The sequence below is a fragment of the Metarhizium album genome (assembly GCF_000804445.1).
Source record: "Metarhizium album ARSEF 1941 chromosome Unknown scaffold_1, whole genome shotgun sequence".
NCBI classification, from domain to species: Eukaryota; Fungi; Ascomycota; class Sordariomycetes; order Hypocreales; family Clavicipitaceae; genus Metarhizium; species Metarhizium album.
Window position 1 is genome coordinate 950,143 of NW_024467575.1, and position 23,767 is coordinate 973,909.

The 23,767-nt window shown below is 55.9% G+C and overlaps 7 protein-coding genes across 7 annotated transcripts; 2 read left to right on the forward strand and 5 right to left on the reverse strand.

Annotated features, from left to right (window-relative positions):
* Positions 1-5,062: 5,062 nt before the first annotated feature.
* Positions 5,063-5,981, reverse strand: MAM_00273 (uncharacterized protein; the record flags this gene model as incomplete). Its single annotated transcript, XM_040819072.1, has 3 exons — positions 5,063-5,422; positions 5,479-5,845; positions 5,926-5,981. 3 exons carry the CDS (start codon positions 5,979-5,981, stop codon positions 5,063-5,065), a joined length of 783 nt encoding a protein of 260 aa, XP_040682337.1.
* A 1,913-nt stretch (positions 5,982-7,894) lies between these two features.
* On the reverse strand, positions 7,895-9,484 carry MAM_00274 (PCI/PINT associated module; the record flags this gene model as incomplete). Its single annotated transcript, XM_040819073.1, has 3 exons — positions 7,895-9,106; positions 9,166-9,385; positions 9,441-9,484. The coding sequence occupies 3 exons, from the start codon at positions 9,482-9,484 to the stop codon at positions 7,895-7,897; spliced, it is 1,476 nt and encodes a 491-aa protein (XP_040682338.1).
* A 516-nt stretch (positions 9,485-10,000) lies between these two features.
* On the reverse strand, positions 10,001-11,755 carry MAM_00275 (MFS transporter; the record flags this gene model as incomplete). Its single annotated transcript, XM_040819074.1, has 4 exons — positions 10,001-10,498; positions 10,566-11,134; positions 11,196-11,309; positions 11,374-11,755. The coding sequence occupies 4 exons, from the start codon at positions 11,753-11,755 to the stop codon at positions 10,001-10,003; spliced, it is 1,563 nt and encodes a 520-aa protein (XP_040682339.1).
* A 3,514-nt stretch (positions 11,756-15,269) lies between these two features.
* Positions 15,270-16,616, forward strand: MAM_00276 (RNA-3'-phosphate cyclase 1; the record flags this gene model as incomplete). Its single annotated transcript, XM_040819075.1, has 1 exon — positions 15,270-16,616. The coding sequence occupies one exon, from the start codon at positions 15,270-15,272 to the stop codon at positions 16,614-16,616; it is 1,347 nt and encodes a 448-aa protein (XP_040682340.1).
* A 135-nt stretch (positions 16,617-16,751) lies between these two features.
* Positions 16,752-17,926, reverse strand: MAM_00277 (Extradiol ring-cleavage dioxygenase, class III enzyme, subunit B; the record flags this gene model as incomplete). Its single annotated transcript, XM_040819076.1, has 4 exons — positions 16,752-17,203; positions 17,270-17,430; positions 17,489-17,670; positions 17,741-17,926. The coding sequence occupies 4 exons, from the start codon at positions 17,924-17,926 to the stop codon at positions 16,752-16,754; spliced, it is 981 nt and encodes a 326-aa protein (XP_040682341.1).
* Positions 17,927-20,050: 2,124 nt separating this feature from the next.
* Positions 20,051-21,374, forward strand: MAM_00278 (uncharacterized protein; the record flags this gene model as incomplete). Its single annotated transcript, XM_040819077.1, has 2 exons — positions 20,051-20,142; positions 20,204-21,374. The coding sequence occupies 2 exons, from the start codon at positions 20,051-20,053 to the stop codon at positions 21,372-21,374; spliced, it is 1,263 nt and encodes a 420-aa protein (XP_040682342.1).
* A 443-nt stretch (positions 21,375-21,817) lies between these two features.
* Positions 21,818-23,239, reverse strand: MAM_00279 (Phospholipid-binding protein; the record flags this gene model as incomplete). Its single annotated transcript, XM_040819078.1, has 1 exon — positions 21,818-23,239. One exon carries the CDS (start codon positions 23,237-23,239, stop codon positions 21,818-21,820), a length of 1,422 nt encoding a protein of 473 aa, XP_040682343.1.
* Between the last annotated feature and the right edge of the window lie 528 nt (positions 23,240-23,767).

Below are 23,767 nucleotides of genomic sequence, written 5' to 3' on the forward strand. Positions count from 1 at the left end.
TTTGGAAAGAGTGAAGGGGGGTTGCAAAATGGTTCAATATGAGGAGAAACGATTAATTTGTCGCGAGGATCGTTGTTGCCATCCGGCGGTGGCGTGTTCAAACGTTTGGAGATCGGGTACCAGCAGCCCTGGGGTTCAGCTCGAGTAGCGTGACCGTCACTCGAGTGGGTCGCTTGCTCAAAGATTGTGTGATGTCAACGGCCTCTTCAGTCCAACACCAGTACCCGGCAAACTCGACTCGCCAGCTGCGGACACTGATGTGCCTGCTTTGCCGTTTCTGTGTGTGGGCGGGGGTGAAGTGCCGAGGCTGGAGCAAGGCAGCGGATGTTTGGGTGCGGTAGTAGCCGCAGACTAGGAACGGCCGGCTCGACAGGTCTCGATGGTGTCAGCGCTGAGAGGCAGGAGCCCTTGCGTCAGCGGAAACGTTGGCGATGCGAAGCTTGTTGGGGCTTGTTTAGTGAGCTGGGATTGGAAGAAGGACAGCGATGGCGACGGCCCCGACGGACGCTTAGCGAGCTCTCGGCTGTTGAGGCGTTTGGTCCTCCGCGGTGCTGTGTCTCCGGTGAAGGTCTGTGTGCAAGGCGCGCACTAATGAGCGGCGACGCAGGACTCGTGTAGGAAATTCAAATTGTGCTTCAACTATCGTGAGCCCGAGGAAGTTGGGTGATCCGTGAGCTGCTTCTTCATGCGCAGACCTTGGCCCGTTTCTGTATCAAAGACGTGAAAAGTTTGGTACGAGACTAGCAGCATGAACAGGGAAAGAAACCACGGCTGGGTGAGAAGTCACATCCAGCTAAAACCGGGCAGCCGAGACGAAGGCAGAGGTGGAAGGTAGGCGGCGAAGCCTGCCACCGATCGCGTCTTGTTTTGATGTTATTTTTATTTTAGTTTTTGTATTTGTGCTGTGTGAAAGGGGTGCTAAAAAGACGTCTGGCGAGGGAGGAGAGGGAAGGACGAGAGTTGGCAAGTCGCGATGGACAGTTTTGTGAGCACCTCCGAGGACGGCACCGTCTCAAAGCAATTGCTCTTGCCAATCTCAGTGTCTCGTTGACCTGTCTTGGCCCAGCTGTTGGAGACGTCACAGGAAGGCACCAGGGATGGGAAGGAACAGGGATAGGAAGGAACAAGGCACCGGCGGGGTGGCCAATGAATCGCCAGGTTCTCGGCGCAGCAAGGAGTGGTGATGGCTTTCTCGGTGTGCAAAACAAAGTTCACCACACGGGCTAACGTTGAACAGGCGCAGAACCGAGAGCTCGGGCTAACGAATGCCGAGGCCAGTAGGGAGCAAATCGGACAAAGATGAAAGATGACAGAAATGTTCAGAGGAGGTGCAAAATAATATAACGAAATGCGATGCCCTACTCCGTACGCCGCACGTACATGGCCAGCAGCTCCGGGTCCCAGATGCATGTCGGCGGCGACGGCAGCAGACTAGGTCGAGTGGTCGGGTCTGGGTCTATGCAATGTCAACAGGCGAAACAATTGGACGGGCGGAGAGGGTCTGGCGACGCAATTGCGACACATCCAGACACACATACTACAACATGTTACTCACTTACGTCCACCACATATTACCGAGATGTCAACAACCTAGGTCGTCAACCGGTCCTTGTCCTGACGACATGGGCGACATGGGCGACCGGCGGCGTCTACTCGGTCGTCCGTCTCGAGGCTCGCAACATGGCACAGCTAGGCCGTTGCATGCAGATGCAGCCTCCCCTCTTCACCTTCCTTTCGGCTGCCACGCCGTCTCCCGGGCGGCCCGTCTTCATGAGGAGCACGGCTGTTCTGGTACACCTCGTCCTGTCACGGAATCTCGTATGAACAGATATTTCAGACGGTGACCCAGTCCAGCCAGAGCCGATTTTTGCACAGGCCATGTTGATGCCATGGCGGGGGAGCCGCGCTTTTCCCAGGTCATACACTTGTCCGTGCCGCAGCAATCCCACAGGCAGAACGTTGCCAGGGACGGAGAGCTGTTGAAAAGCGGAGAGCAGGACGGGGACCGTCTTGGTAAGAGGCTTCATTGGAGCATGTGAGGGCCAAGTGTGTGAGCTTTTTGCAGGCAAAGGGGCCTCGAGCGAGCAGTCAGACGTTAGGAGGAGGCGGGCCACACGGGGCTGGCGGAAGATGGGGGCGGACAGACAAGGGTGAAAGCCCGCGATAGAGTGAGCGCTGGACGGACTGTTTTTTGGGTGAAGAATGCAAGAATGCCAGCAATCGACGGCCTTTGGTCGTTCCCGGGGCCAAGATGTTTGTGTCTGTCTTTTGCAACGGACGACTGTCGACCTCACACGGACCGTCAAGACACCTACGGGGTGGTGGAAGTCGCGAGCTTCTGCTTGCTTCTGTTTGTTGTTTGCTTGCCCTGCTTGCTATCCGGTCCTGCTGGCATGTACGCATTTCTCGGGGGACGGAGGAAGTGGTCCTCGACAAAACCCTGGTCCTTGTCCATGTGGCTATATCTCCGGCTGTTATACACGATATATGGCACCAAAAGCCGCAAAGCAATTGCGACTGCTCGACACAACAAGAACGGTCCATCGTCCGGCCGTCGTCATGGCAGACTCATGGCTCGCTCCACGGAGGGCTTGTACGTCGATCAATGTGTCAGTGAGCTATCTGCAATGCACGTCCAGTCGGCTTCACCACATCCACTGACGCTCAACAAACTCGACGTCCGGTTCGTGGCACCACAAACCGGCCCACGTCCCATCCAAAGGTGTGCGCACCTCGTCGGCGAGCGCATTTTAGACTCGAGAACAAGGACACACTTGACACCACTTCACAAGCAATCCTGCGCAGGGTCTGGGTCTGGGGGCTAAAGGTCTGTTGCGACGCATGGTGCATAGCCTTTGCTTTGTGGCCAATCCCATGTTCCCGTGGTAAGCCCTATGAGCCCATGGGCAATTGTGCGAAGTTGAAAGTTGGCACCAACAAGTATCGTATCCATGAGACTCTGGGTAAGGGGAAGGAGACTTGTGTCAAGGCGATTGGACTAGATCAGATTGTGGCATGCCTCTTGCTTCTCCCACCATGTGTTGGACTCTGGTTGGAACTTGGGGGCGAACCGTCACGGGGCTCACGGCATTGGCGGGCGCAACAGACGTCGGCTAGCCGTAAGTCGAGACTCGAGACTCCCCCATCCATGGACCACCACGGTGGTGAGCTTTTGACAGTATGCAGGACCGTTGTTTTTCATGCTCGGTCCAGATTTCATAAGTGGACCACCGGCACGGGACGCAACCACAAGCATTATTTTGGTCTCTGCCTCGACCCCCGTGGCGAACCCCTACAGTTCGTGCAAGCTAGGCCCGGCCGGTTTCGTTTTGCCATTTGCCGTGACGCCTTTTGATAATGATCCTTCAAGGTGCAGTAGCAGAGAAGGAAGATGGGCCCTTGTCCACAGCTCTTGGCGGACCTTGTCAGAAAAACTCAGCTTCCAGTCCGGGAAGTGGCTTGGTCCCCCAACACTCTGACTCTGACTGAGGTCTCGAGTTGCAATATTCGCGAGTCACTCACTCGGCGTTGAACAAGGCTTGGCTCCCATCATCCGACGGCAGCCCTTCCGAGAGAGATGGACAAGGGGCGCACCCAGTCCGACGAGCGTCTCCGAGATTTTGCAGACACCACTTCTCCAGTAATGTCCATGATGGCCAGGCAGGCAGGCTAGCTAGCCAAGCCAAGGCAAACAAAGGCAGTCAGTCCGTCACCTGCTTTGATGTCGCGTCGTGAAGATGCCTTCTGGCAAGTGACGCCGTGCCGGTCCTTGGGCCTTGGACGGCTAATGCGGTGCTGGTGCTGTACTGACGATCCGGTGTCGAGGACGTACCAGCATGATCCATGAATCCATGATCCGCGCCGTCATTTTCATCACGGAAAATCGACCAGAGGGTTGCATCCGCCTCATGTTGGTTCGCATGCAACCCGCACATATCATCCAGTCCAAGGCCACCCCGGACCAGTCTGCCCTGAACTTCTTCAGCGGCCGTCGCCACTCGCATCCAGCAGAACCCTGGCATAATGCCGAGATGCACATGGGTACGGCTCTCTACCGGGCTGTAACCCTCCCGCGCTCTGCCCAAATCGGCTGATGCAGTCTGGTAGGAAATTTCCAACATTGAACGCAGTCGCAATACGGAGTGACCTGTGAACGACTCCGCAACGGATCGCAGCACGTCGACAACAAACTTTGTCTCGATATCACCGATCCTCTACGCAGACGCCCCTCTCGGTAAAAAGCCCTGGTTTCCACTTTTGAATCTCTTGTCATTTGGCCGTCAAGGGTCAATGGTCTTGTCAGGGTCTCGATCTTGGTGGCGTTTTGTCACTTGCATCGTCTATTTCACATGCCACGAGGCCGGTCACATTATCTTGGGCGCCCTTTGTTGTGTTCCAAGTCTCCGGCCGCTAGGGGAGACTTGCGCAGCAACATGACGCTGGCCTCGAGGCTAGCCGACAAAGAGGGGTACGGGCACGGATGCTGCTGCTAATCGTGCCCGCCCCACTTTATGTGGTTCGGCTAGCAAAAGCCCTCACCACCAAAGGTGGTGCTCGACAGCAAGGCGGGCCGGACACCAAGGCGGGCCAATTTTCAACCTAATAACGCTATTAACCTCTTCGCCTATAATGTACACCCTTCTCGTCCCAAATTTCTAGTAGATCTAGTACAGAATCCAGACGCCATTTACGTGCCTTTTTAGCTGCTTCAAAAAACGTCCTCTTGGCGTGGTTGTGGCGCCTTTTGTCGGCATGCTCTTTATGCTTGCTGTTCGCCTGATGAACTCGAGAAAGGTCTTTGCAAAGGCGTGATTGGAAGGAGAAACGGCGAATGGTTGACGCGACAGGTATGCATTTGTTGGCGGTGACGGGAGGGGAGCCATATGAAGAGGTGCATTATCTGTTGACTGTTTTTCTAGACCGGGAAATAAAAATAGGACATGTATAGAAAACCAGATATTACAGCCCTTTTTAAAAAAAAAATCAAAAAAATCAAAGGTCGTCACTCATTCATTGGAAGCTTCAACGAAAAAAAAAACCCCGGATGTAATTACGCAGCTCATTAAAGATCCACCTGATCAATCGCCGGCCACCATTGAGACCAGGCCCCCTGCTCGTCGAGGTTATTGCTGACTTCCGCGAAAAGCTGGTTCAACAAGGTATTAGTGTCGAGCTCGTGCTCGTGCTCGTGCTCGTGCTCGTGCCCTTGAACCGGCCAAGTCGCCTGCGCCGAGGGCCGCTCCGCGCCCCGAATCTCCCGAGTATGCGCGTCGGATCTATCCACGACACGGAACTCGTGGACAGACTGGTGTAGAGTATCAAAGTCTGCTCGTGTGCGCCCCTGGTATCGTGTCCGGTCCTCGGTTGCTCGCTCGTAGAGCACGGATGCATGGTGTATCGTTTTGATCTTGCGCGTGCCGCCCTCTCAATGTTAGCGCAACGGTGGCCACGGTCGTGTCATGCTTGCGGGCGGCTTACCCATCCGTCGGCGATTTTCCAGACAAGTCGAAACTTTTCCAGGTAGTCGAGACACATTTTGAGACAGTCGCTTGCTCGCGGGCTGCGGCCCAGGTTCATTCGGGGGTATTTCGCCACGTAGAGGTTGAGGTAGCCGGCTGAGAATGCGCAGAACCCGGCAAAGGGCGTCATGAGATGCACGCCACACTCGGAGGCCTCGTGTAGAATGGCGGCGATGTGCTCTGCCGCGCCGAAGAGGAGTCGGGAGCTGTCGTCCCACCAGCCCTCGGGGGCGGGCGCCCCCAGCATGGGCTGGTCGACTGGACCCCGTGGCTCCGACTCCGGGGTCGGCAGGAAGGGGAAGTACTCGCGGTGAAGCATGAGGGTGCTGACAAGGCGTAAGCAGGGGCGGCGGCGGCAAGTTGGGAGCCCCGTCGACCGCTACCGCTGTGGGAAGGGGATTCTTACCTCACGTAGTACAGGAGATTGAGGTAGACGAACGTCTCGCCGAAGCCGAGCGTCATGTGGACGGCCACCGAGTTGCTGGGGTAATGGAGCTTCTACTTCCGTACTCCCTTGTTTGTTTCCTGCTACGTGAGGTCGCCATGATGGCCCATTGGTGGGCAGTACGACGGTGGCCAACTCTAGGCATGACAGCGTTGCACAGAATTGTCTCTCACAGGCTGTTGTTTGCGGTTTCAGACGCAGGAACCCACGGTCACTAGAATTTTTTGTTTTTTTTTTTTTTTTTAAACGTAGTTGTCCAAGTTTCTTCCTACACGCAGGTTGGTAGGTAGGCTGTACCTTGACGTGTGAAACCAGAAAACTAATGCCTCGTTCATTTCCGTTGGCCAACAGGCTACGGCAACGACAAACCATTCAACGTCAGTGGTCAGTCTTATATTTGAATAGTGCTGGTCCTACGGAGCACACGAACCCGGTACGGAGCATGAGCACCACATACCCCGTACAAACACGAGCATCACGGATATGTGAGTCTTCGGCTTCGCACTCGTCGTCCTCGTTTCCTTCACCTTGGTCGTACAGCATCCTTCGGAAAGGCACAGCTTCCAGTCTTGTCCAGTCTGTCCCGTGGCTGTCTGTTTCACCCAGATTGGCAATGCGGCTCGGCATGGTACTCCATGTGCTGGCTGGCTGCTTCTTTATCTAGTGAATACCCGGGGTCCATGTCCTCCTATGTGGCCATATCGCAAGCCAAATATTATCGCGGCCGCCGGCGAAAGGATCATGAGATATTACTACGAGTCTTTTCAACAGAGCCGGCCGAGCCCTGCCCTGCCCCTTGACCCACATCCAATGGGCGTGCACAAGTCTTGGACAGAGAAAGACAGCTTTGCGTGACCTCCTTCAAACGAAATCCACTCCGTGGCTATTCCGCAGAAAAGACTCATGCTGTGTCACGAATTTGTATCCAGCCCGTGGCAAAGGAGCTTGCGCCCAACAAGAAGTCTTTGCTCGCCATCTTCTGCAGCAGACGCCATGCAATTCTCCCTGGAAGGGCTGCTCCGTGGTTCGGATGCCTGCTCGCAAGAATTCCTCCACGCGGACACGACAGAGGGGGACGGACGGCCGGGTGGGCTACGAGATGGCGGCCAGCGGGCGCCCCGGAGGGGGGGAGGGTGATGGGAGATGGGAGATGGGAGATGGGAGATGGGTGAGGGGGCGGGCAAAGGCCGCAAAGAAACAAAATGTACTCCGTACAAACCGCACGATTCGTCATTTTTTTCTGATATATTAACTACTCCGTACGGGGTAGGCTGTGCGGTTGCGCTGACTGCCACTGACGTTGGCCGTCGCCTCCGTCTGCGCAGAACCCGTCTTCCCTCTCCCCTTCTCCGCGCATTCTTGTCATCCGTACTCCGTAGTCGACGAGTAATGTCGTATCTCAGCCTCGGGTGGCACACGCACTTGACCACTGCTACCACAGCCTTCTTCTATAAATTTTCAATTTATAATCAAAAATTTTATAGCGTCCTTTTTTTTTCCCATCTTTCTCTGGGCCCCTGCTGCCTTTCGGCTTTCAGTCCAGGGCCCGAATTCGTCACGCGTTGCCGGCCCTTCGTACTACACACCATTGGTCGCCGACTTGCCCGACATGGGTTGTGTATGCAGCCTCAATGCCTCTTACAAAAGGACTTTTTTTTTTTAGCGTCCTATGACTGTAGAGTTTTTACAGGGAAAAAAAAAATTTTTTTTGAGCACGGCTTGAAACCAGGACCGATATAAGCGGAAGGGAAAGAAAAAGAAATAAACACTAGCAACGGGGACTCGGGAGGGGCACCTTTGACATCAGACGAGCTCGTCGAGAGTGCTATAATGCTCGGGATCCATGACCACAAAAGGTTGAAGCGAGAGAAATATTTCCTCATCATCGTTACGTCATATAAACTGCTACGGAGGCTTCGTTCCATTCGTCTCATGCCCACATTGCACTCGACCCTTTGCCCTTTTTTGTTCGTTGCTGCCCTGTCCCGCGAAGCGCTCTTCCCACAGAGAGGCCTTGGAAGTCCATCGACTGATCAAAGGAAGCATCGCGCTCGTTGCTTCGGAAGTCATCGCCTTCCCGGAACACGGCACTGAACAGCTCGGCTATCGATGCCGAGAGGCTGCTCATGGCCCGAACCCGCTCAATGTCGGCGTCTGATGTAATCTCGAGGACTCCATCCTGTTGATTGATTGTTCCGTTGATCTTGCTGTCTACAATCAAGAATCCGACTATGTCCTGTACCTCGGGCTGCGAGATCCTAAGCTGCTGCCCAATCCAGTCGAGTTTCATGCGGGTGTATGGAGCTATCAGCTTCAAAATGCCCTTGGTCCGCATGTTACGGGTGACTTCGTCAATGTTCTCCGCGATAAAAGGGTCATCCAAGATATCCTGATGACCCTGCAGTACTTTCTCGTAGGCATGCACGTCGTCTCTTTGATAAGCGTCAACGAGCTCCGTCATGGCTGATATTCTGGCATCGGACTTGTACGGTTTGGTCTCTTGCGAGTCAAACGGGTTGATGTTGGACTTCATCAGCATTGTAGATAAAAGTAGATACTTGAGCACTTGGATACGTTGTAGAGACCCCGCCTCGTCGTAGTTGCGGAACGATTCGAAAAAGTCGCTCTGTGCCTCCTTCCAGTTCTCTTCGCTCATGTGCATTTTGCCGCCGCATTCTCTGATGATTCCCATGATACGAGGATGGGGAACGGCGGACTTTACTTTCAACGCCCGTTGATACAGAGCCTTGAGCTGTTTGTTGTTCTTGGTCTCTGCCAGCATTTGAATCTCGAGGGCATATATCTCCAGCGAGTATGTGCCTTTAGCCGGGTCGTCTGTGCCATCTGGTCGCTGGCAGGCCTTGTGCAGCTCTCGTAGCTTCTTGGACACGGAGCTATACTCTTTCCGATCAAGAAGCAGCTTGGCAAGCTTGATATTCGTCTTGAGCCACAACCGCTCGTTGTTGGTACTTTGGAAGCTCTGCAACGTGAGGGAGTAGAACTTCTCCATGCTCTTCGCCGCTTCTTTGCCATCGGCGCCTTTCTCGATATAGTCGAGCATATTATTGATGGACTGTTCGGAATAATTCCTCGTCACGGCTGATTTTACGTAGGTGAGGAGCTCTGCGAAATGGTCCGCTGCCTGGAGACATGTTAGCCATGCGAATCAAGTACGGGGCGTTCGAGGGGAAATCTTGTCACCTCATCATATTTGGCCAACTTGAACTCTAGCTTGATTGCCTGCTTCAACCCTTTAAACCCCCACTCGCCTTTCTCTTCCTCAAGTGGCGGAATGCCTAGGAATTCGTCAATCGCATCGGATGGGTCAGTGAGCTTGAGTTGCTTCGCATTGTAGTATTTGTTCTCGATGTCGATATCTCCAGACTCGTCGTCCTCGTCTTCTTCATACTCAAAATCATATCTAAATACCGCGTTAGCTAGAACAGCATGCATCAGCAGATGTGAGAGCGCCGTACTGCTCCTCGTCCGACTCCTGCATAAAATCCTCGTCATCCGACATCTTGACGCTCACGTCGATGATTCAGCAGGGCAGCGGGGAAACAGGGCGACACTGCAAGATCAAAAAATCAAGCACGATTGAGGGAAGAACAGTGGCCTGTCGCAGGGATTGATGGAGTCGATGTTGGGGATGGAAGCGTTTGGTGGAAGCAGGTAGGAGGAAGGCAAGCGCGGGGCACGCCAGTGCGTTCCTTCCAGATTACTACTTACTACGAACTCGTAGAGCTCTTATCGATAAGCCCTGATCTTTTCACCACGTAGTTATTCTGTCTCGGTGCACTTTTTTTGTTTGGTCAAACATGTCACGCAGATATTCAATTGAGCTTCATGTTTGCCCTGGGAATTTATTCGCTGGATGAATGCGCTTTGTCCTGATGACATCTTTCCCAAATGAAATTTTTTGGAAATAAAACCTCTTTCTTTTATAAGATTGACAACCACGGCCAACTTGAGTAGAAACCAAACGCCGTACGCCGTTCAACACACAGATTCGCTCAATTCGGTACAGCGCACCCTTTCATGAAGATGCCTGGGCGAATCCTGTTGGAAATCTATATGCCAGCATCATGACTCCTGTGAGTGCCGCAAGCACTGCGCAGACCAGATATGGTAATCCCATCCATATTCCACCAAGCTCTATGCCTTTGCTGAGGAGCCACCCTAGAATTGGAGAGCTGACAAGGCCCATGACAGTCTCCATCATCGACACGGTCGTTTTTAGGGTGGCGACGGTATGAGGTTCGACAACAGCATTTAGCAAAGCTCTGCAAAGGGTTGAAAATCCGGTGCCGAGGCTCGTCAAGACAAGAGCAGCGATGAACAGCCACACGGTAGGGGCCATTGCTATGAGAAAGCTACCGGCCATGATAAAGACTACAGACATGCGAGTCAAGATCAAATCTCTTTTCAAAGGCCCTTCCTTGCACTTATTCGCCAGCACCCAGGAGCCCGCTGGCAATACTACGAGAAGCACAACCGCCGCTGTCACGTTGCTGACCGTGGAAATATACGTTGCCTAGGTCATGTGTCACTCGAATAGACCATTTCAAAGAGGTGCCTTTCTCAGGCAAGAAGCGACGTACCGTTGACCATGCCAAGTCGAACCTTTTGGTCATGTACTGCAGCAAATTGAACGTCTGGTTGAGCTTGATTGGGAAGTTGATCGTGTAGGCAACTATAAGAATCATGACGCTCTTGGAAGCAAAAATAAAGCGCCAGACGTGGCCCATGTCGTTCTTCATCGTAAATACGACATGCTGAACCCGGGATTTTCGAGGGCTATAGTTGGCATGAATCGCACCATCGACAATTCCGCCTCGACATCTCTTGCTATCCGCCTTTTGACGCAGCGCCAGCGTTTCTGGGACTAGCAGCGAGGCAAAGACACCAACCACAAGAATGGCAAACCCCAACCAAAGTGCAATCCAGGGATTGGTCTTGAGTAGCAGAGCGGCAATGGGGTTTACAAGAACTCCCAGGATGAGAATCATGGCATGAAGAAGGTAAAAGACACTCGTGCGCTCGGCCATGGGGATGGCATCTGCGAGGAGCGTCCATACCATAGCTGCCGCCATTTGCCCGCCTCCTCCGATGAAATATGCCATGTTGCCATACAATATTGACCAGACAGAGAAGTGTTTCGGCACTCCCACTTGTGCCATCGTTAGCCATCATTTAGCCCCTTGGTGTGTAACAAGTTTTGTTTTGCATACAAACTAAGAGGATCCAAGCGGTTTGCAGGACGGCCCCAAATAGAGCCAGGAATAGGACGGGTCGCCGGCCATACTTGTCGGCAATGATGCCGTACGGGATCTGCACAAAGAAGGCTACATTGGGGCAGTATGTTAGGCTTCCTTCTGCTCCGTAAGGGTCGCGCGAACCAGAACTTACGAACAAACATCTCGGCTGATACTTCCCATGATCGCAGCATGGCCAACTCTTTCTGGACTGTGTTATCTTTGCAACGGTCATCAGTCTCCGACATGGTGCCAACCAGATGATCTGGGTAAATTTCGCCACAGACACGGTCCTCCATCACTTGCTGCAACGGCGGCTGCATGACGAACATGCTGACTTCAACGACGAATAGGAAGAGCACGCACACGCTCAGAACCAGGTGCTGGAAGGGCTTGTCCGGCACGACATCTGGCGGCAGATCGGTGTGAAGAAGAGGCGACTCTTCAGTTGGGACAACTCCGAAATAATCGTCGGCTTCTCTTTCCGGAGTACCACCAAAGGCTTGGCGATGCCAACGCTCATCTTCAGAAGTCATTTTTTCAACGACCTTCGCCAGGTCGGAGGCCAGCAAAGCCTCTAGGCCTTCACGGTTCGTAAACCAGACACCCTCCGAAGATTGCAGTACCACAGGCTTCGATTGTGCCCACACTGTTGCAATAGGGAATGAGTTGCATTCAACGACGTCTGACGAGAAGGCATGAGCAACAGTCGAAAGGAGAGAGAACAGAAGAAAAATGTGCAACAACTTCAACGGGAGTTGACCAACGGCGCGGAACTCAAATGGGAACGGTTACGTGGGATCCGAGCCTGGAACGGATTGCCATGGCCTAGCGCCGGATATTTGCGGATGGTTCATCTCAATCAGGGAGAAACTGCCGAGTGCCAAACTGACGATGCGATGATTGACTAACCAGACCGGTGGTTGGTGATGTCCTCTGAGTTCCTGCATCCATAACGCCTCGGCTGGTTTATTAAACGATTGACACCGTATTCAAGGCGTCACACCCGCATATTACAATGCATCTGAAGGTGGCCAACAATGGTAGCCGTGGCTTGCTGGTTGTGGAACTGCTTCAGCCCTGCATCGCCGTGCCACGCAACTCGACGTCTTTGTAGCGAATGGGCATCGACACACAGGATGGCGGAGGGTAATCAAGAATTGATCGAGTGGAGAGCAGAGGAACTTGTACTCGGTTGGTTAGCTTTGAAATTCATTCAAGTCCGTCCTGCCACCAAGTTGCAAGTGCAGAGAATGGCGGACGATGTCCTGGTTTGGCCGTAGCGAATGGGTCCTCGATTCACTAGATAAATGTAAGTTGCTTTTTCTGCGCCTTTAAGGTCCCGGAATTCATAATTAACGCTCGAGCTCGAGCTCTTTCGAGCAAAAGACTCCTTGCACGCACCAGTTCCTTCTCCAGAGCATTTATCAAGAGTGTCTGTCTTCTGAGGCTTTAGAGGCCACGTTTGCGCCATTCTTCGCTCCGTGGCTGGCGGAAGACGAAAAGTACAATACGCTCGTCAGCTGATCACCTACGCCATGGAGATATCGACGCTCAGGTGAAACTCAATGGTCATGGGCGGAAATTCTTACACTCGCAAGGCTACTCGTTCTGCAGGAAGGCACATATTGAGGCAGGGCTAGAAAACGAGCCGCGCGAATGCTGTCGCCAACTCAGGGAGTCGGCCTGACGGCGTTGCAAATTAAAGTGAGGCTGCAAGCCGAATGAGGGAGCCCGGTCAAATCTGACGACGATGGAAATGGCATGACCGCGGTCCAGGAATGATACCACCATGATCCGACGACTAGTCAGAGATTGCCTCCGTGGTTTGATTTGTGCCGTCATCCACCACATCTCTCCTCCCCTGCAACCTGATAGACATCCACATCCCACTTCCTGATTTTGACTGGGAAATGGTACGTCGGTACGCGGCCCAACCTTTGGATGGTCCGCCAGCGAGAACGTCCGAGGTCGCCGACATGTTGGACATGCGTACCCTTGCTTCAGGGTGATGCGTGTTGGAGCACATCTTGCGTTCGGGCACTCCCAAGCTGAGGTCGGCAGATATAAGTCAGTGCCGGGATTGGGGGTGTGAGTCGTCATTCGCCAGCCGGCCGTTGGCATCGAGGCTTGAAGTGCCATCACGGACGTCCGAGCAAGCGAATCATGTCAAAGACGGGCTTTGCCGCCAGGCACCGGCATCGGGAGAGAGGAATCTCATCTGGAGAATGTCAGACGCCAACGACAGGGCGTCAGGAGCTTCCCATTGAGCAGAAGATTAGTGGTGGATTTGGAGCCAGGTTTTGGCCCTGCATGTCGCTCGTTATATGCATTACATTCAAGCAAGCCCACGAAAGTCTCTTGTGGACTATTTACCGAGACGCGTGGACGAGTGGCTGACCTCCCCTCCAAAGGTCAAGTTGGGCGGAATCTTCATCTAGTGCGCGAGCTTCAGATGGCCGCTCTACGTCTGGGCTTGCCTGCGGGTGATTTTCCTAACACCTTGAAATGCATGGCGCAAATATGTCCACTTGGAATCATGAGGTTGGCAAGAAATAGATGAGACTTACATTTCCGTTCAGCGAGATGCTAGAGACGGCAACGATCACAGTGCGGGAATCGTGGGCTCCGGCAGATACGAGCAACATGGCTTTTTCTGCAACGCCAGCAGCACGTTTGTGCTGTCGTCCACTGCTTGCCAAGGGCGTCTAAGACTCTTGGCGGCATGGTTTCAGCCCACAGGCACATGGAAACGAGTGGCTGGAGGGCAACGGCAGGAAAGTTGATGGCAGGCCTCCTATTTCAAGCAAACCTGGTCAGCGTCTTCACACACAACATGCTCCGCTTCCGCAAAGGGGGATAGACAGTAGCATGCCGCATGCTCAAAACGACATCGAGACCGCTGCCCACCGCCGCAGACGATGATAGCGACGATTCATACTCTCGCGGTGTTTGCTGCTTGTTCATCCTTGTCTGTACATCGAACAGCAGCAGCCCCTGGGCTTTGAACAGGAAGAATCGCGATAGAGGGCACGGTCTGCGGGGAGGCTTGTTGGCGCAGCAGACGGTACCAACTTTCCAGAGAGGCAGGTTAGGATGCCACCGGTGAGCTCTTTTGACCTCTTCCGGATCAGGCTTTGCCGTGGCGCTCTTCGGCTGGTCCTGGACAACAGAGGAGTTATGCCGCATTCTAGGCTGTTGGTCTGCCGGCAGCGTTGCTCGGAACCCGAGTGTATAACGGCATTGGCCAAAGAATCAGTCAGCCGGGCCCATCAACTGTTTGCGGTAGGCATCCGATGCCCCTGAGAGTAGCACAGATCTCCGGCCGCCTGGTGTACGGAAATATTGTCGTCGTGGAATCAAGCCTACTCGGTTTCCTGGGCCGGTCCGTGGTCTATTACGTGTCCCTTGGTGAGAGGTTATCCGAGCCGCGTCCACATCTGAGAACGAGACCATGCAACCCCAATCGGGTTGCTGTCAATATTCGCCATGATTTATACATTGTCGTCTGTAGATAGATTACTTTCAGTACCTCGGGGTGTATTCCATCGAGATTACCCACGATTTGTCCTCGGCTCGTTTAGTACAGAGGCACGTACCCTTTGGCACAATAGCTCAATATCATAGCTTGGTCGAGCGCAGGCCAAATGCAGTCGGTTTGCGTCGTGACCAGCAGCAGCAGTAATGAAAAGCAGCCACCAGTGACCACGGTCCGTGAACCATCTGAGACAACTTGCACCGCAGCGACGAGTACATGCAACCAAACGCACATCGCTCAGACTACTTGTATGGGGCGGCAGAGATGCGTTTGTATGCCGAGTGAGTCATGGGATGTCGGCGCAAAGGAGGCGCGAGGGGAAATAGCCACACGTACGTAAAAGTCATAAAAGACCCTGTCCCGAAGCCCACGGAAACGGGCAAGAGTGATATAACCTGGATTCGGCAGGCTTTTGTTGGGTTGCCGCGCGGCGGAAGCAGTGGCGATTCACTGCGCACACTCCCAACAGAGTCCTCGGCAGATGCAGATTTTACTATCCAGCCGCTCAAAGCATGAAGCAAGGCACGACACAAAGCACCAAGCCCATCGTGCTCGACGGGCGCACCGGCGAAGGCGGCGGCCAAGTGGTCCGCATAGCGTGCGGCCTCGCAGCACTCACATCGCAGGCCGTGACGGTGGTGAACATCCGTGGAAACCGTGCGGGAGGCCGAGGCCGCGGCGGCGGTTCGTCCGCATCCCATCAATGCCCTGCCCTGCCCCTTTACCAAGGAACGCGCTCGGCTGTACGTGTCGTGCTGACCGCTCTCTGTGCAGGCCTCAAGGCGCAGCACGTCGCGTCGCTGTCGTGGCTGGCCATGGTCACGGACGCAGAAACAACCGGCCTTCACGTCGGTTCCGAGACTCTCGCATTCAGTCCCGCGCGGCCGCCGACAGACCTGGCTCGGCGCTGCTTCGAAATCGAGGCCGGAACCGACGCCGCGAGCGCGCTGCTGATTCTGCAGGCCGTTCTGCCGTACGTCTTGTTCGCGGGCAACGACGCCAACGAGCCGGTGGTGCTCGATATCCGGGGCGGCACCAATGTCCGCTGGTCGCCTAGCTACGAGTACTTTGACCAAGTGCTTGCGCCGACGCTGGAGGAGAGGTTCGGCATCCACATTGGGAGAGAGCTCACGGCGCGCGGCTGGAATCTTGGGCCGAGATCGCGAGGCCACATGACGCTCACGATTCACCCGGTGCCCAGGGGGAGGGCCGTCAGGTTCTCGCCGGCACCCAGGTATGCTTTTCCCGAGTCATACCGAGTCTGTAGGGTGGACGCCAGTGTGATTGTTCCCCGGGCATCTCACCGGCGTGTTCGGGATGAACTTGTTGCCGCGCTGGGCCGTCTGTACCCCGACGCCGGTGTCGAGTTCAAGGTCGTAGAGGACTCTGGGAGCGACGCCCGATGGAGCATCCTGCTGGTTGCGCATTCAGAGGGGGGCATTCGTTGGGCCCGCGACTCGCTCTTCTCCATTGCTAACAAGACCAAGTTGTCGCGAGATGGAATTATCCAGCATGCTTGCAGCAGTCTCTGCAAAGAGCTCTACGAAGAGACAAGCCTCAACGGGACGGTGGACGAGTTCCTCCAGGACCAGATCGTCTTCCTTCAGGCTCTTGCGGAGGGATACTCGTCGTTGCCGAGGGGCGAGGACCCGGCGGAGTCTCGTGCGAACGCATCCATTGGTGCCGTTGGGGATTTGGCTGTTTGGAACATGAGGCCGAGGAGGGACACGACGCACGAGCCGTTTGGACATGGCTCGACGCATACGACCACCGCCAGATGGGTGGTTGGCGAGCTGTTGCCAGCGGCCAAGTTCTACAACAGGGGAGCCGTCGTCAGGGGCGTTGGGTTCTCTCTATAAGGGCGGAAGTATGCAAACATGTGGCCGGAGGGTCCCTTGGTTGAATGTACAGAGTGGCACGGATGGCGATGTTGGTACTAGTAAGCGGCAACGTTGAAAAATCACCCTTCCGGTTTGGTATACTCGGCACGTATGTCATTGGGGTACATGGCCGAAGCGATACTGTGCCCAGCCCATGCTGCCCTCGTGAAGAGTCCACGTCTGCTGCGCCTTGTCCTCGTACGCCGCGCCGGCCGCAACAAAGACGGGCATCAGATGGTCCATGTAGGGGTGGGCTTGCCGCGCATCGGGCCTCTTGCACACAGCCGCCATTTTGTCCTCTCTCAGCTCGGGATCCGCCTCGACAGCCTCCTTGAGGGCATTATCAAAGCTGACCGTGTACGGCAGCGGCGTGGTGTTTCCCTCCAAGAGAGTGTACAAGTCGGCGAGGTTGTGCACCGACATGCCCGCGCCGATGATGACGACGCCCTCGTCTCTCAGGGCCGACACGGCGCGGCCGAGGGCATAGTGCGCGGATGGCGATTCCGACTTGAACAGCGACACCTGTACCAGGGGCACGTTGAGCGGGTTGGTCTCAGGGTCGAATGCTGCGTGGTGATGGTCAGAGTCAAAAGTGCCACGCAACAGTTTTCTATTTTTTTTCCCCGACTTACCGACGCTGAAGCCGGACCAGACGCCGTGGTCCAGGCCGCGGCTCGCACCACGGCTCGCAATGCCGGCTTCGGACAGCATCAGCATGATCTTGCTGGCGAGTTGGGGGTCGCCCTTGTTCGGGTACTTGGCCTGGTAGTAATGGTCGGGGAATCCGTAGAAGCTACCAGACGGTAATACAGGCCGTCAGACTAGTCCGCGCAGCAAAAGGGAACGGTCACAAACTCAACTCGTATATCAAGTCGGCCTGCTCATCCTTGTTCACGTGGATCTCGTCCCCTTCGCCGGCCCAGTGCGCGGAAAACACGACAACGGCCTTGGGCCTCACCTTTTGGGTGATTTCTTTGCCGATCTGCTGCAGCACCGGGTACGCCGCGTGGTCTGTGTCGTATTGGACAGTGGGCTGCAGCAGTCAGTCAGTCAGTCAGTCCTTGTTGGAAAAGCTTGGGTGGCCAGGTGGGCGGGCGACTTACGCCTCCGTGGCTAAAGAAGTAGACGGGGGGTTTGGTCTTGGGGGTGGCCGAAGTTGTGTTTGAGAAGCTTGCCTGCAGATACGCTTTTGTCTTGGTGGCCATGTCCATGACGGAAACTGGTGATAAAAGAATAGCTACGGCAACGGCTATTGAAGCGACGAGGACTCGACTGGACAGCCACGACATCTTTGGCTCGCTCACTTGAAGCTTGACTTGTAGAGACCGCCGACCTGCTACGCCCCGGCCTTGGACTCTCGCTCAATACGACCGAGTACGTAGACGAGAAATGGCTTTCGTGGCCTTTTTTGTCACGAGTTCGAGTGGGCAGGATGATCGATCAATTAGCGCGCGGCAATTGTAAAGAGCCGCTGAAGAAGAGATTACTCAGCCGCTCCGGAGTCACTTGGAATATGGACATGTGTACGGAGTACTTCAGTACGGAGTACTCCGTGGGCAGCGCTTGGCGCAACGCTGCTGTGAGCGGTGTAGTCTCCGGGGGTACGGTTAGGGTTAGGGTTCGTTGCTTCCCGTTATAGAAGCACTGGAGACTCCACTACACGGAGGACGCTGAGCTTCTCAGGCAACGACATGGCTCCCACGGCAAACATCAGACTCCCGACAGCTCCCCAGACATTGTCCTGCTGAGAATGTATGCACTATGCCGCGCCTTGGCCGACGGCACAGATCCTGTTCTGATGCATTGATTACTTCACGGCCCTGCAGCTTACTCCGACCCTGGCCTGGAATGACGAGTCACGACCTTCGTATGACGAGGTTTTGATGCTGTTTCTCGTATCGTCACCCGGTAATACATCGCCGCCAAGACCCCCGAATCCCTTGTGTGTGCGGCATCGGCCACGTGTGTATATGCCTTGATATTTTCTCGTATGGTCTGATTCACTCCTGCCGCTGGCATGATCCCGGCAAAAATGCTGTTGTCGTGCGAGTCGTACGAGGCCGATCCATGGTCGGGCTTTCCCGTGTTGCGCATTCCGCCGCCGAGCTTAGAGACGCCGTCTGGACTACGGCACCCAGTCGATTGCCTACGTCGTGTCCGATTGCCATTGATTGGATGGGGTCCTGTCAGCTCCTCGTTCGTGGACATGGATGGATTGCGGAAGTGCTTACTATGATTATGTTTTTTTCCTTTTTTTATTCCTTTCGCCTGTTTCTCTTGGTCCATCTTGACTCTGTGTCTTATATACCTTGACTCGGCCAGATCCAGGACACGAGTGCCAACACCTCAAAGCCATTTTGGACTCTGGACGAGGAGGAGCCAAGAATCACGTCTTCAATACCTTTCACATACTAGAGGCGGCAAGAACCACAACTTAACTGTCCTACACACAACTTCACGCAAAAATGGCACGTTTTCCACTCGGTGCAGCCTTGTGTGTAGCTCTCTGGTGGTCCTCGCTTGTGCAGGCTACTCAAATTCACCACAATCCAATCGAGTGCGCTGTAAGAGACCATGCCTTGTAGGGGGGAACCCCGTGATGGAAATGTTCTGGCCAACTTGCTAATTAGACCTTCTGGGACTAGGTCAGTTGCCTCAACCAGCACATGAGCGAGTTCACGAGCAAGCAACAAGACCCCTATGTCGAAGCGTGTACTGGTCCTACTCCAAACAGCATTGCATGCTGTGTTCTCGAGAATTGTCCCGAGGCCCAGTGGAAGATGTTTTGTGGCAAGGACGTTCGTGTTCCGGACAAGCGGGAGTGCCCTTATTAGGGTTCTAGACACATGGCTACGACAAACACCCAGGTCGATAGGTATGGAGGTGGGAGTGTCTTGGTGCTTGCCAGGACCGAGTGTAGCGAGATTGTAGGTAGAGAAAATTCAGACGGGACTTCAATACGCCAGTATGATTTCATCAGAACCAAAGACCCATGTGTTAAGGTTGCGGGCATAACGTGGATGAAGACCAAGAGCACATGTAGATTCAGGTTTGGAGGTTTGGGTCAGCAAAACCCTAACCCTGGACCGACCCTTAAAACCGACGCGCATGACCCACCCCAGGGGCCGAGTCAGGGTTGCCCTGCCAGAGCCTCCAAGACCCGCGCAGCAAATCAGCAGCTCCCATCCACTCCTTCCTGACCCACTTTACGCAGCTCCCGAGAGATTCTGGGCCTCTGCCTGGCCTTCGACCGTCAAATAATTTCCATCACCATCCCATGGGCTTCACCTCGATGTTAAGCACCTCTCTCTCTCTCCAGCTGTGCCAATCCGCAGTGGCCGTGATTTTTGCGCCTTCACCAACTTCTCTCCCGTCAGCCATTGGTCTTCTTCATCAAACGTCATCTCCCAGCCATGGCTCCCCTCATCCTGCACAATGTCCCTGATGAGGAGTGTTACGTCGGCGACGATGGCATTAAGCGGCCCTACGCCATGTATTTCAACCAGTTCGTACTCACCCCATCTCCGTCATCTTGTGTGCCTCTCTGACCGACTCCATGTCCAAAGGAATGACGCACACACCGGTACCTCTAGATCACGGCGCAGCGTTGCAGAAACCGGCTCGTTTGGGAAATCCACCCGTCGGTCTCGATCGCGAACAGGCACCCCAGCTCGAAGTCGCGAGAACCCGACTCTCGCTGCTGCAGACAAGCTTTTCGGCGATTGGGTGTCCAACCAAGCCGCCGCCGCCGCACCGCCGTCCAACAACCAGCGTAAGAGCAGCGGTCTGATGCAGGACGATGCTCCTCCCCAGCGAGTCGTCAAGTCCACTCCAGTTGAGCTCATTCTGCGCGGCTACCGTTCCTCATTGCAGCAATACGCGGCCGTCTCCCATTACGAGGACCTCGCCGGCGCCATTCTCGAAGACTACCCTCGAGAGCCGCCGGCTTCGCAAAGGCGATACAAGTCTGAACTGCGGGACCCTGCCTTTACGCGCCGACGGAAGCTGAACCCGGACGAACGAGCCCTCGTCAACCGTGCCGATGGCGGCGAACACTGGGTCAAGGTCACGTTCGAGAGCGTTGAGGCTGCCAACACAGCCATCTGCGCCAGCCCGCAGCAGATCCTCGGCTACCTCGTCTTTGCCGAGCCGTACAGAGGCATGCCGCCTGCCAAGGACGAGGCATGCCCCGATGTCGAAAGCGTCATGGACGACGATTTTGAGCGTGCCCAGAGCCTGCCTGCCACTGTCGGCACGCCACGTCGGAAGAACACCAACAGCAACCTGCCTCCCATGCTGCACAGCCGACTGCTTGACTTGTCGCCGTCAGAGTCAAAGTCGTCCAGCCAAACCCTCGACACAGCTACACTCACGCCGTCGCACACGTCCTCCGCCACCATGCAGGAAGTGCCCGGCCTCAGCTCAGGTGCGGAACCCATGGAGATGCCACAACAAGACAGCATCTTTTGCCGTCGCATCCCCACTGCTCGTCGAGCTCGCCTCCTCCCCGCCGAGCACGCTCTCTTACCGCAGCAGTCTGTCATGCAGCGCTTCGTCAATGCCGTCCCCTTCATCAAGTGGTTCAGCGGCAGCATGATTGGCAACGAGGTCCCTCGGACGGAAACAGGCGAGTTCGACTGGGGACGCGCCAGTCTGTACTGGAAGATCATCTGGTGGCTAGATGCAACGTTTGGCCTGTTCAAGGGCGACGTCTACAGCGTCGACAACGACGACTAGAAGCCTGTCGCTTGTCAGCCACGGCGTTAGCTTTGCGTCGGGCGGATAATCCCACTCGAGAGTTTTTACGAAAAGCCTGCCACAGTACAGCTGGTGGTATTAATTTGCACCTTTGCCGGCGTTGATGGCGCAGGACCAGTCAGGGGCGAGGGCATGGCGTGCCCATGGAAGAAGTCTATACCAGCGACGTGTAATGAATACATCTAGGACCAGAGGCAGAGGTCCGCCCGCGAAAGCCGCAAACATGAGAATCGAGTCCGTCACAATGCCCTCAACGTGCCCAAGCATATACGTTTCCATTTCCTTCCCTTCCAAACGGGCCAACATGCCGCCATGCAATAGATACTATTATACCGCTCGATGATGGAGCATACGTGATGAATACAAACTGTAGTGGTCGTGACAAGCCGCAACTTTAAAAAAAAAAGTATAAAAATAAAAACTCATGAATCCGCCCACGTGTCCGCCGCGCTCTCTTGCCGGCCATGATCCGTGTCCCCTCTCAAGTCCGAGGTCGACCTCCTCCTTCGTCCCCTGTCCTGCTCGCCGTTCTCAACGCCTTCCTCGTCTTCTTGCTCGTCGTCGTCGTCGTCGTCGGCATCCTCCGCGGGCGCCTCCCCCATGGCCCGGAGCGACTCAAAGGTCACGTCGGCCGGAACTCGGCGTATCGGCTGTGGCGAAAACGGCCTCGCACCACGCGGTTTGTTAAAATCGGCCGAAAACACGCTGTCCGCGTCTCCGGCGGCGGCAGCTGCGGCCCCAGCCCCGTTGTGCGTGTGCTCCGTCGCCAGCGCCAGCGCCGCAAGGGACTGGTAGCGATCCGACTCCCCCAGCAGGCTGTCTCCCCTCCCGTGTCCCGGGCGCGACAGCTCCGACGCCGAGTCGGCCAGGATGCTCTTGGGCGGCAATATCGAGAACAGCTTGGCGGTGTCTGCGCTGCCCGAGGAGGCGGCGGCGGCGGCGGCGGCGGCGGCCGTGACAGCAGCGTGGCCGCCCGCGTCGTCGGCGGCAAACAGGTCAGTGCCCTTCTCCAGCAGGTCGTCGAGGCCGCCGCCGGTCCAGCCCTTGCGCGCCAGGCTCTCGAAGATGTCCACCTCGGCGCGGACCAGGCTGCAGCTCGCGTCGACGATGCGCCCGCTCGTGTCCTGGCTCTCGCGGAGCAGGGCGCGCGAGTGGTCGGCGTGGAGGGTCGTCAGGCCGTCCAGCTTGCGCGTGAGCTCGACGAGGTGGGCGCGGAAGCGGGCCACGTCCCGCCTTCGCTGCTTGTGCAGCTTGAGGCCTTCCTTTTCGAGGCGCTTGACTTCTCTGCTCTGGGCCTTGATCTTGTGCTGGTACGTCTCTTCCTCGTCGTCAATGACGGTCTGCCACTTGTCGAGGTCGTGGAGGAGCGGCACTTCGAAGGAGCGGTAGACCGTCTCGGAGAGGATCTGGTGGTGGTTGGCGATGAGGTGGTGCACGCCCGAGGCGGAGAGGAGGGTGTCGGCCGTGCAGACGCCCTTGGTGGTGAAGCTGGCCGTCATGCTGGTGCCGGCGGCGTGGTGGCCGATGGGCTCGGCGCGGGATTCTTTGAGGCGCGCACAGGCCTCGAGGGCCGAGGCGAAGGACGACGCGGCTGTGGACAGCGTCGCCAGGGCGAGGCGGTAGGATTTGGCGGACGCCAGGAGGTCCGAGTAGGCTTGGTGGGAGGCTTCGAGGTCAGCCTTGGTGAGGAGCGCGTGCGAGGGCCGCGGCGCTGGCGGGAGCGGGAGGTTGAAGTTGGACAGCGGGTTGGCCGTCGATGCAATGGAGTAGACGGGCGAGCCGGGGACGGGGGGGAGCTGGGAGGGCGTCGGCGACGGCGGACGCGAGGTGACGGGGGACGGCATCGCGGGTTGCCTGGGTGTCTGGGTGTCTGGGTGCCTGGGTGCCTCGGGGCGGCGCGTGGCGACGGAGCGTGTCTGGGGGAGACGGACTGCGTGATGTTCTCGCCGGTGGTCGCGATGGCAGACTTGAAGGCCGTGTTGTCGTCGGTCTTTAGAGCGGGGTGACGGCGGTGCACAACGGCGCCGCGTACGAGGACATGGGACCGTGGACGAGGGCTCGAGGTGAGTATAGGTTCGTAGGTGCTTGAGCAGGTAGATGTAGATGGATGGGCTATAGGTTCATGTTGTTTTGGTAACGAGGGCTAGTCAATCGACAGCGGACACACGCGCGTGCGCCACTTTGAGAGTGCTCAAGTGCTTGCATGTCACGTCACGCTTGGTGTTTTGGTGCCCGCGGCTGTCCGGGTCGAGGCTCCTCCTTGCTCGACTCGTCGACGGATCCTGCCTTCCTGCCTTCCTGCCTTCCTGCCTCCCTTCGTCCTGCCTTCCTTCGCCATGGTGCATGGGTGTGGGACGTGGCGCCGACAATGC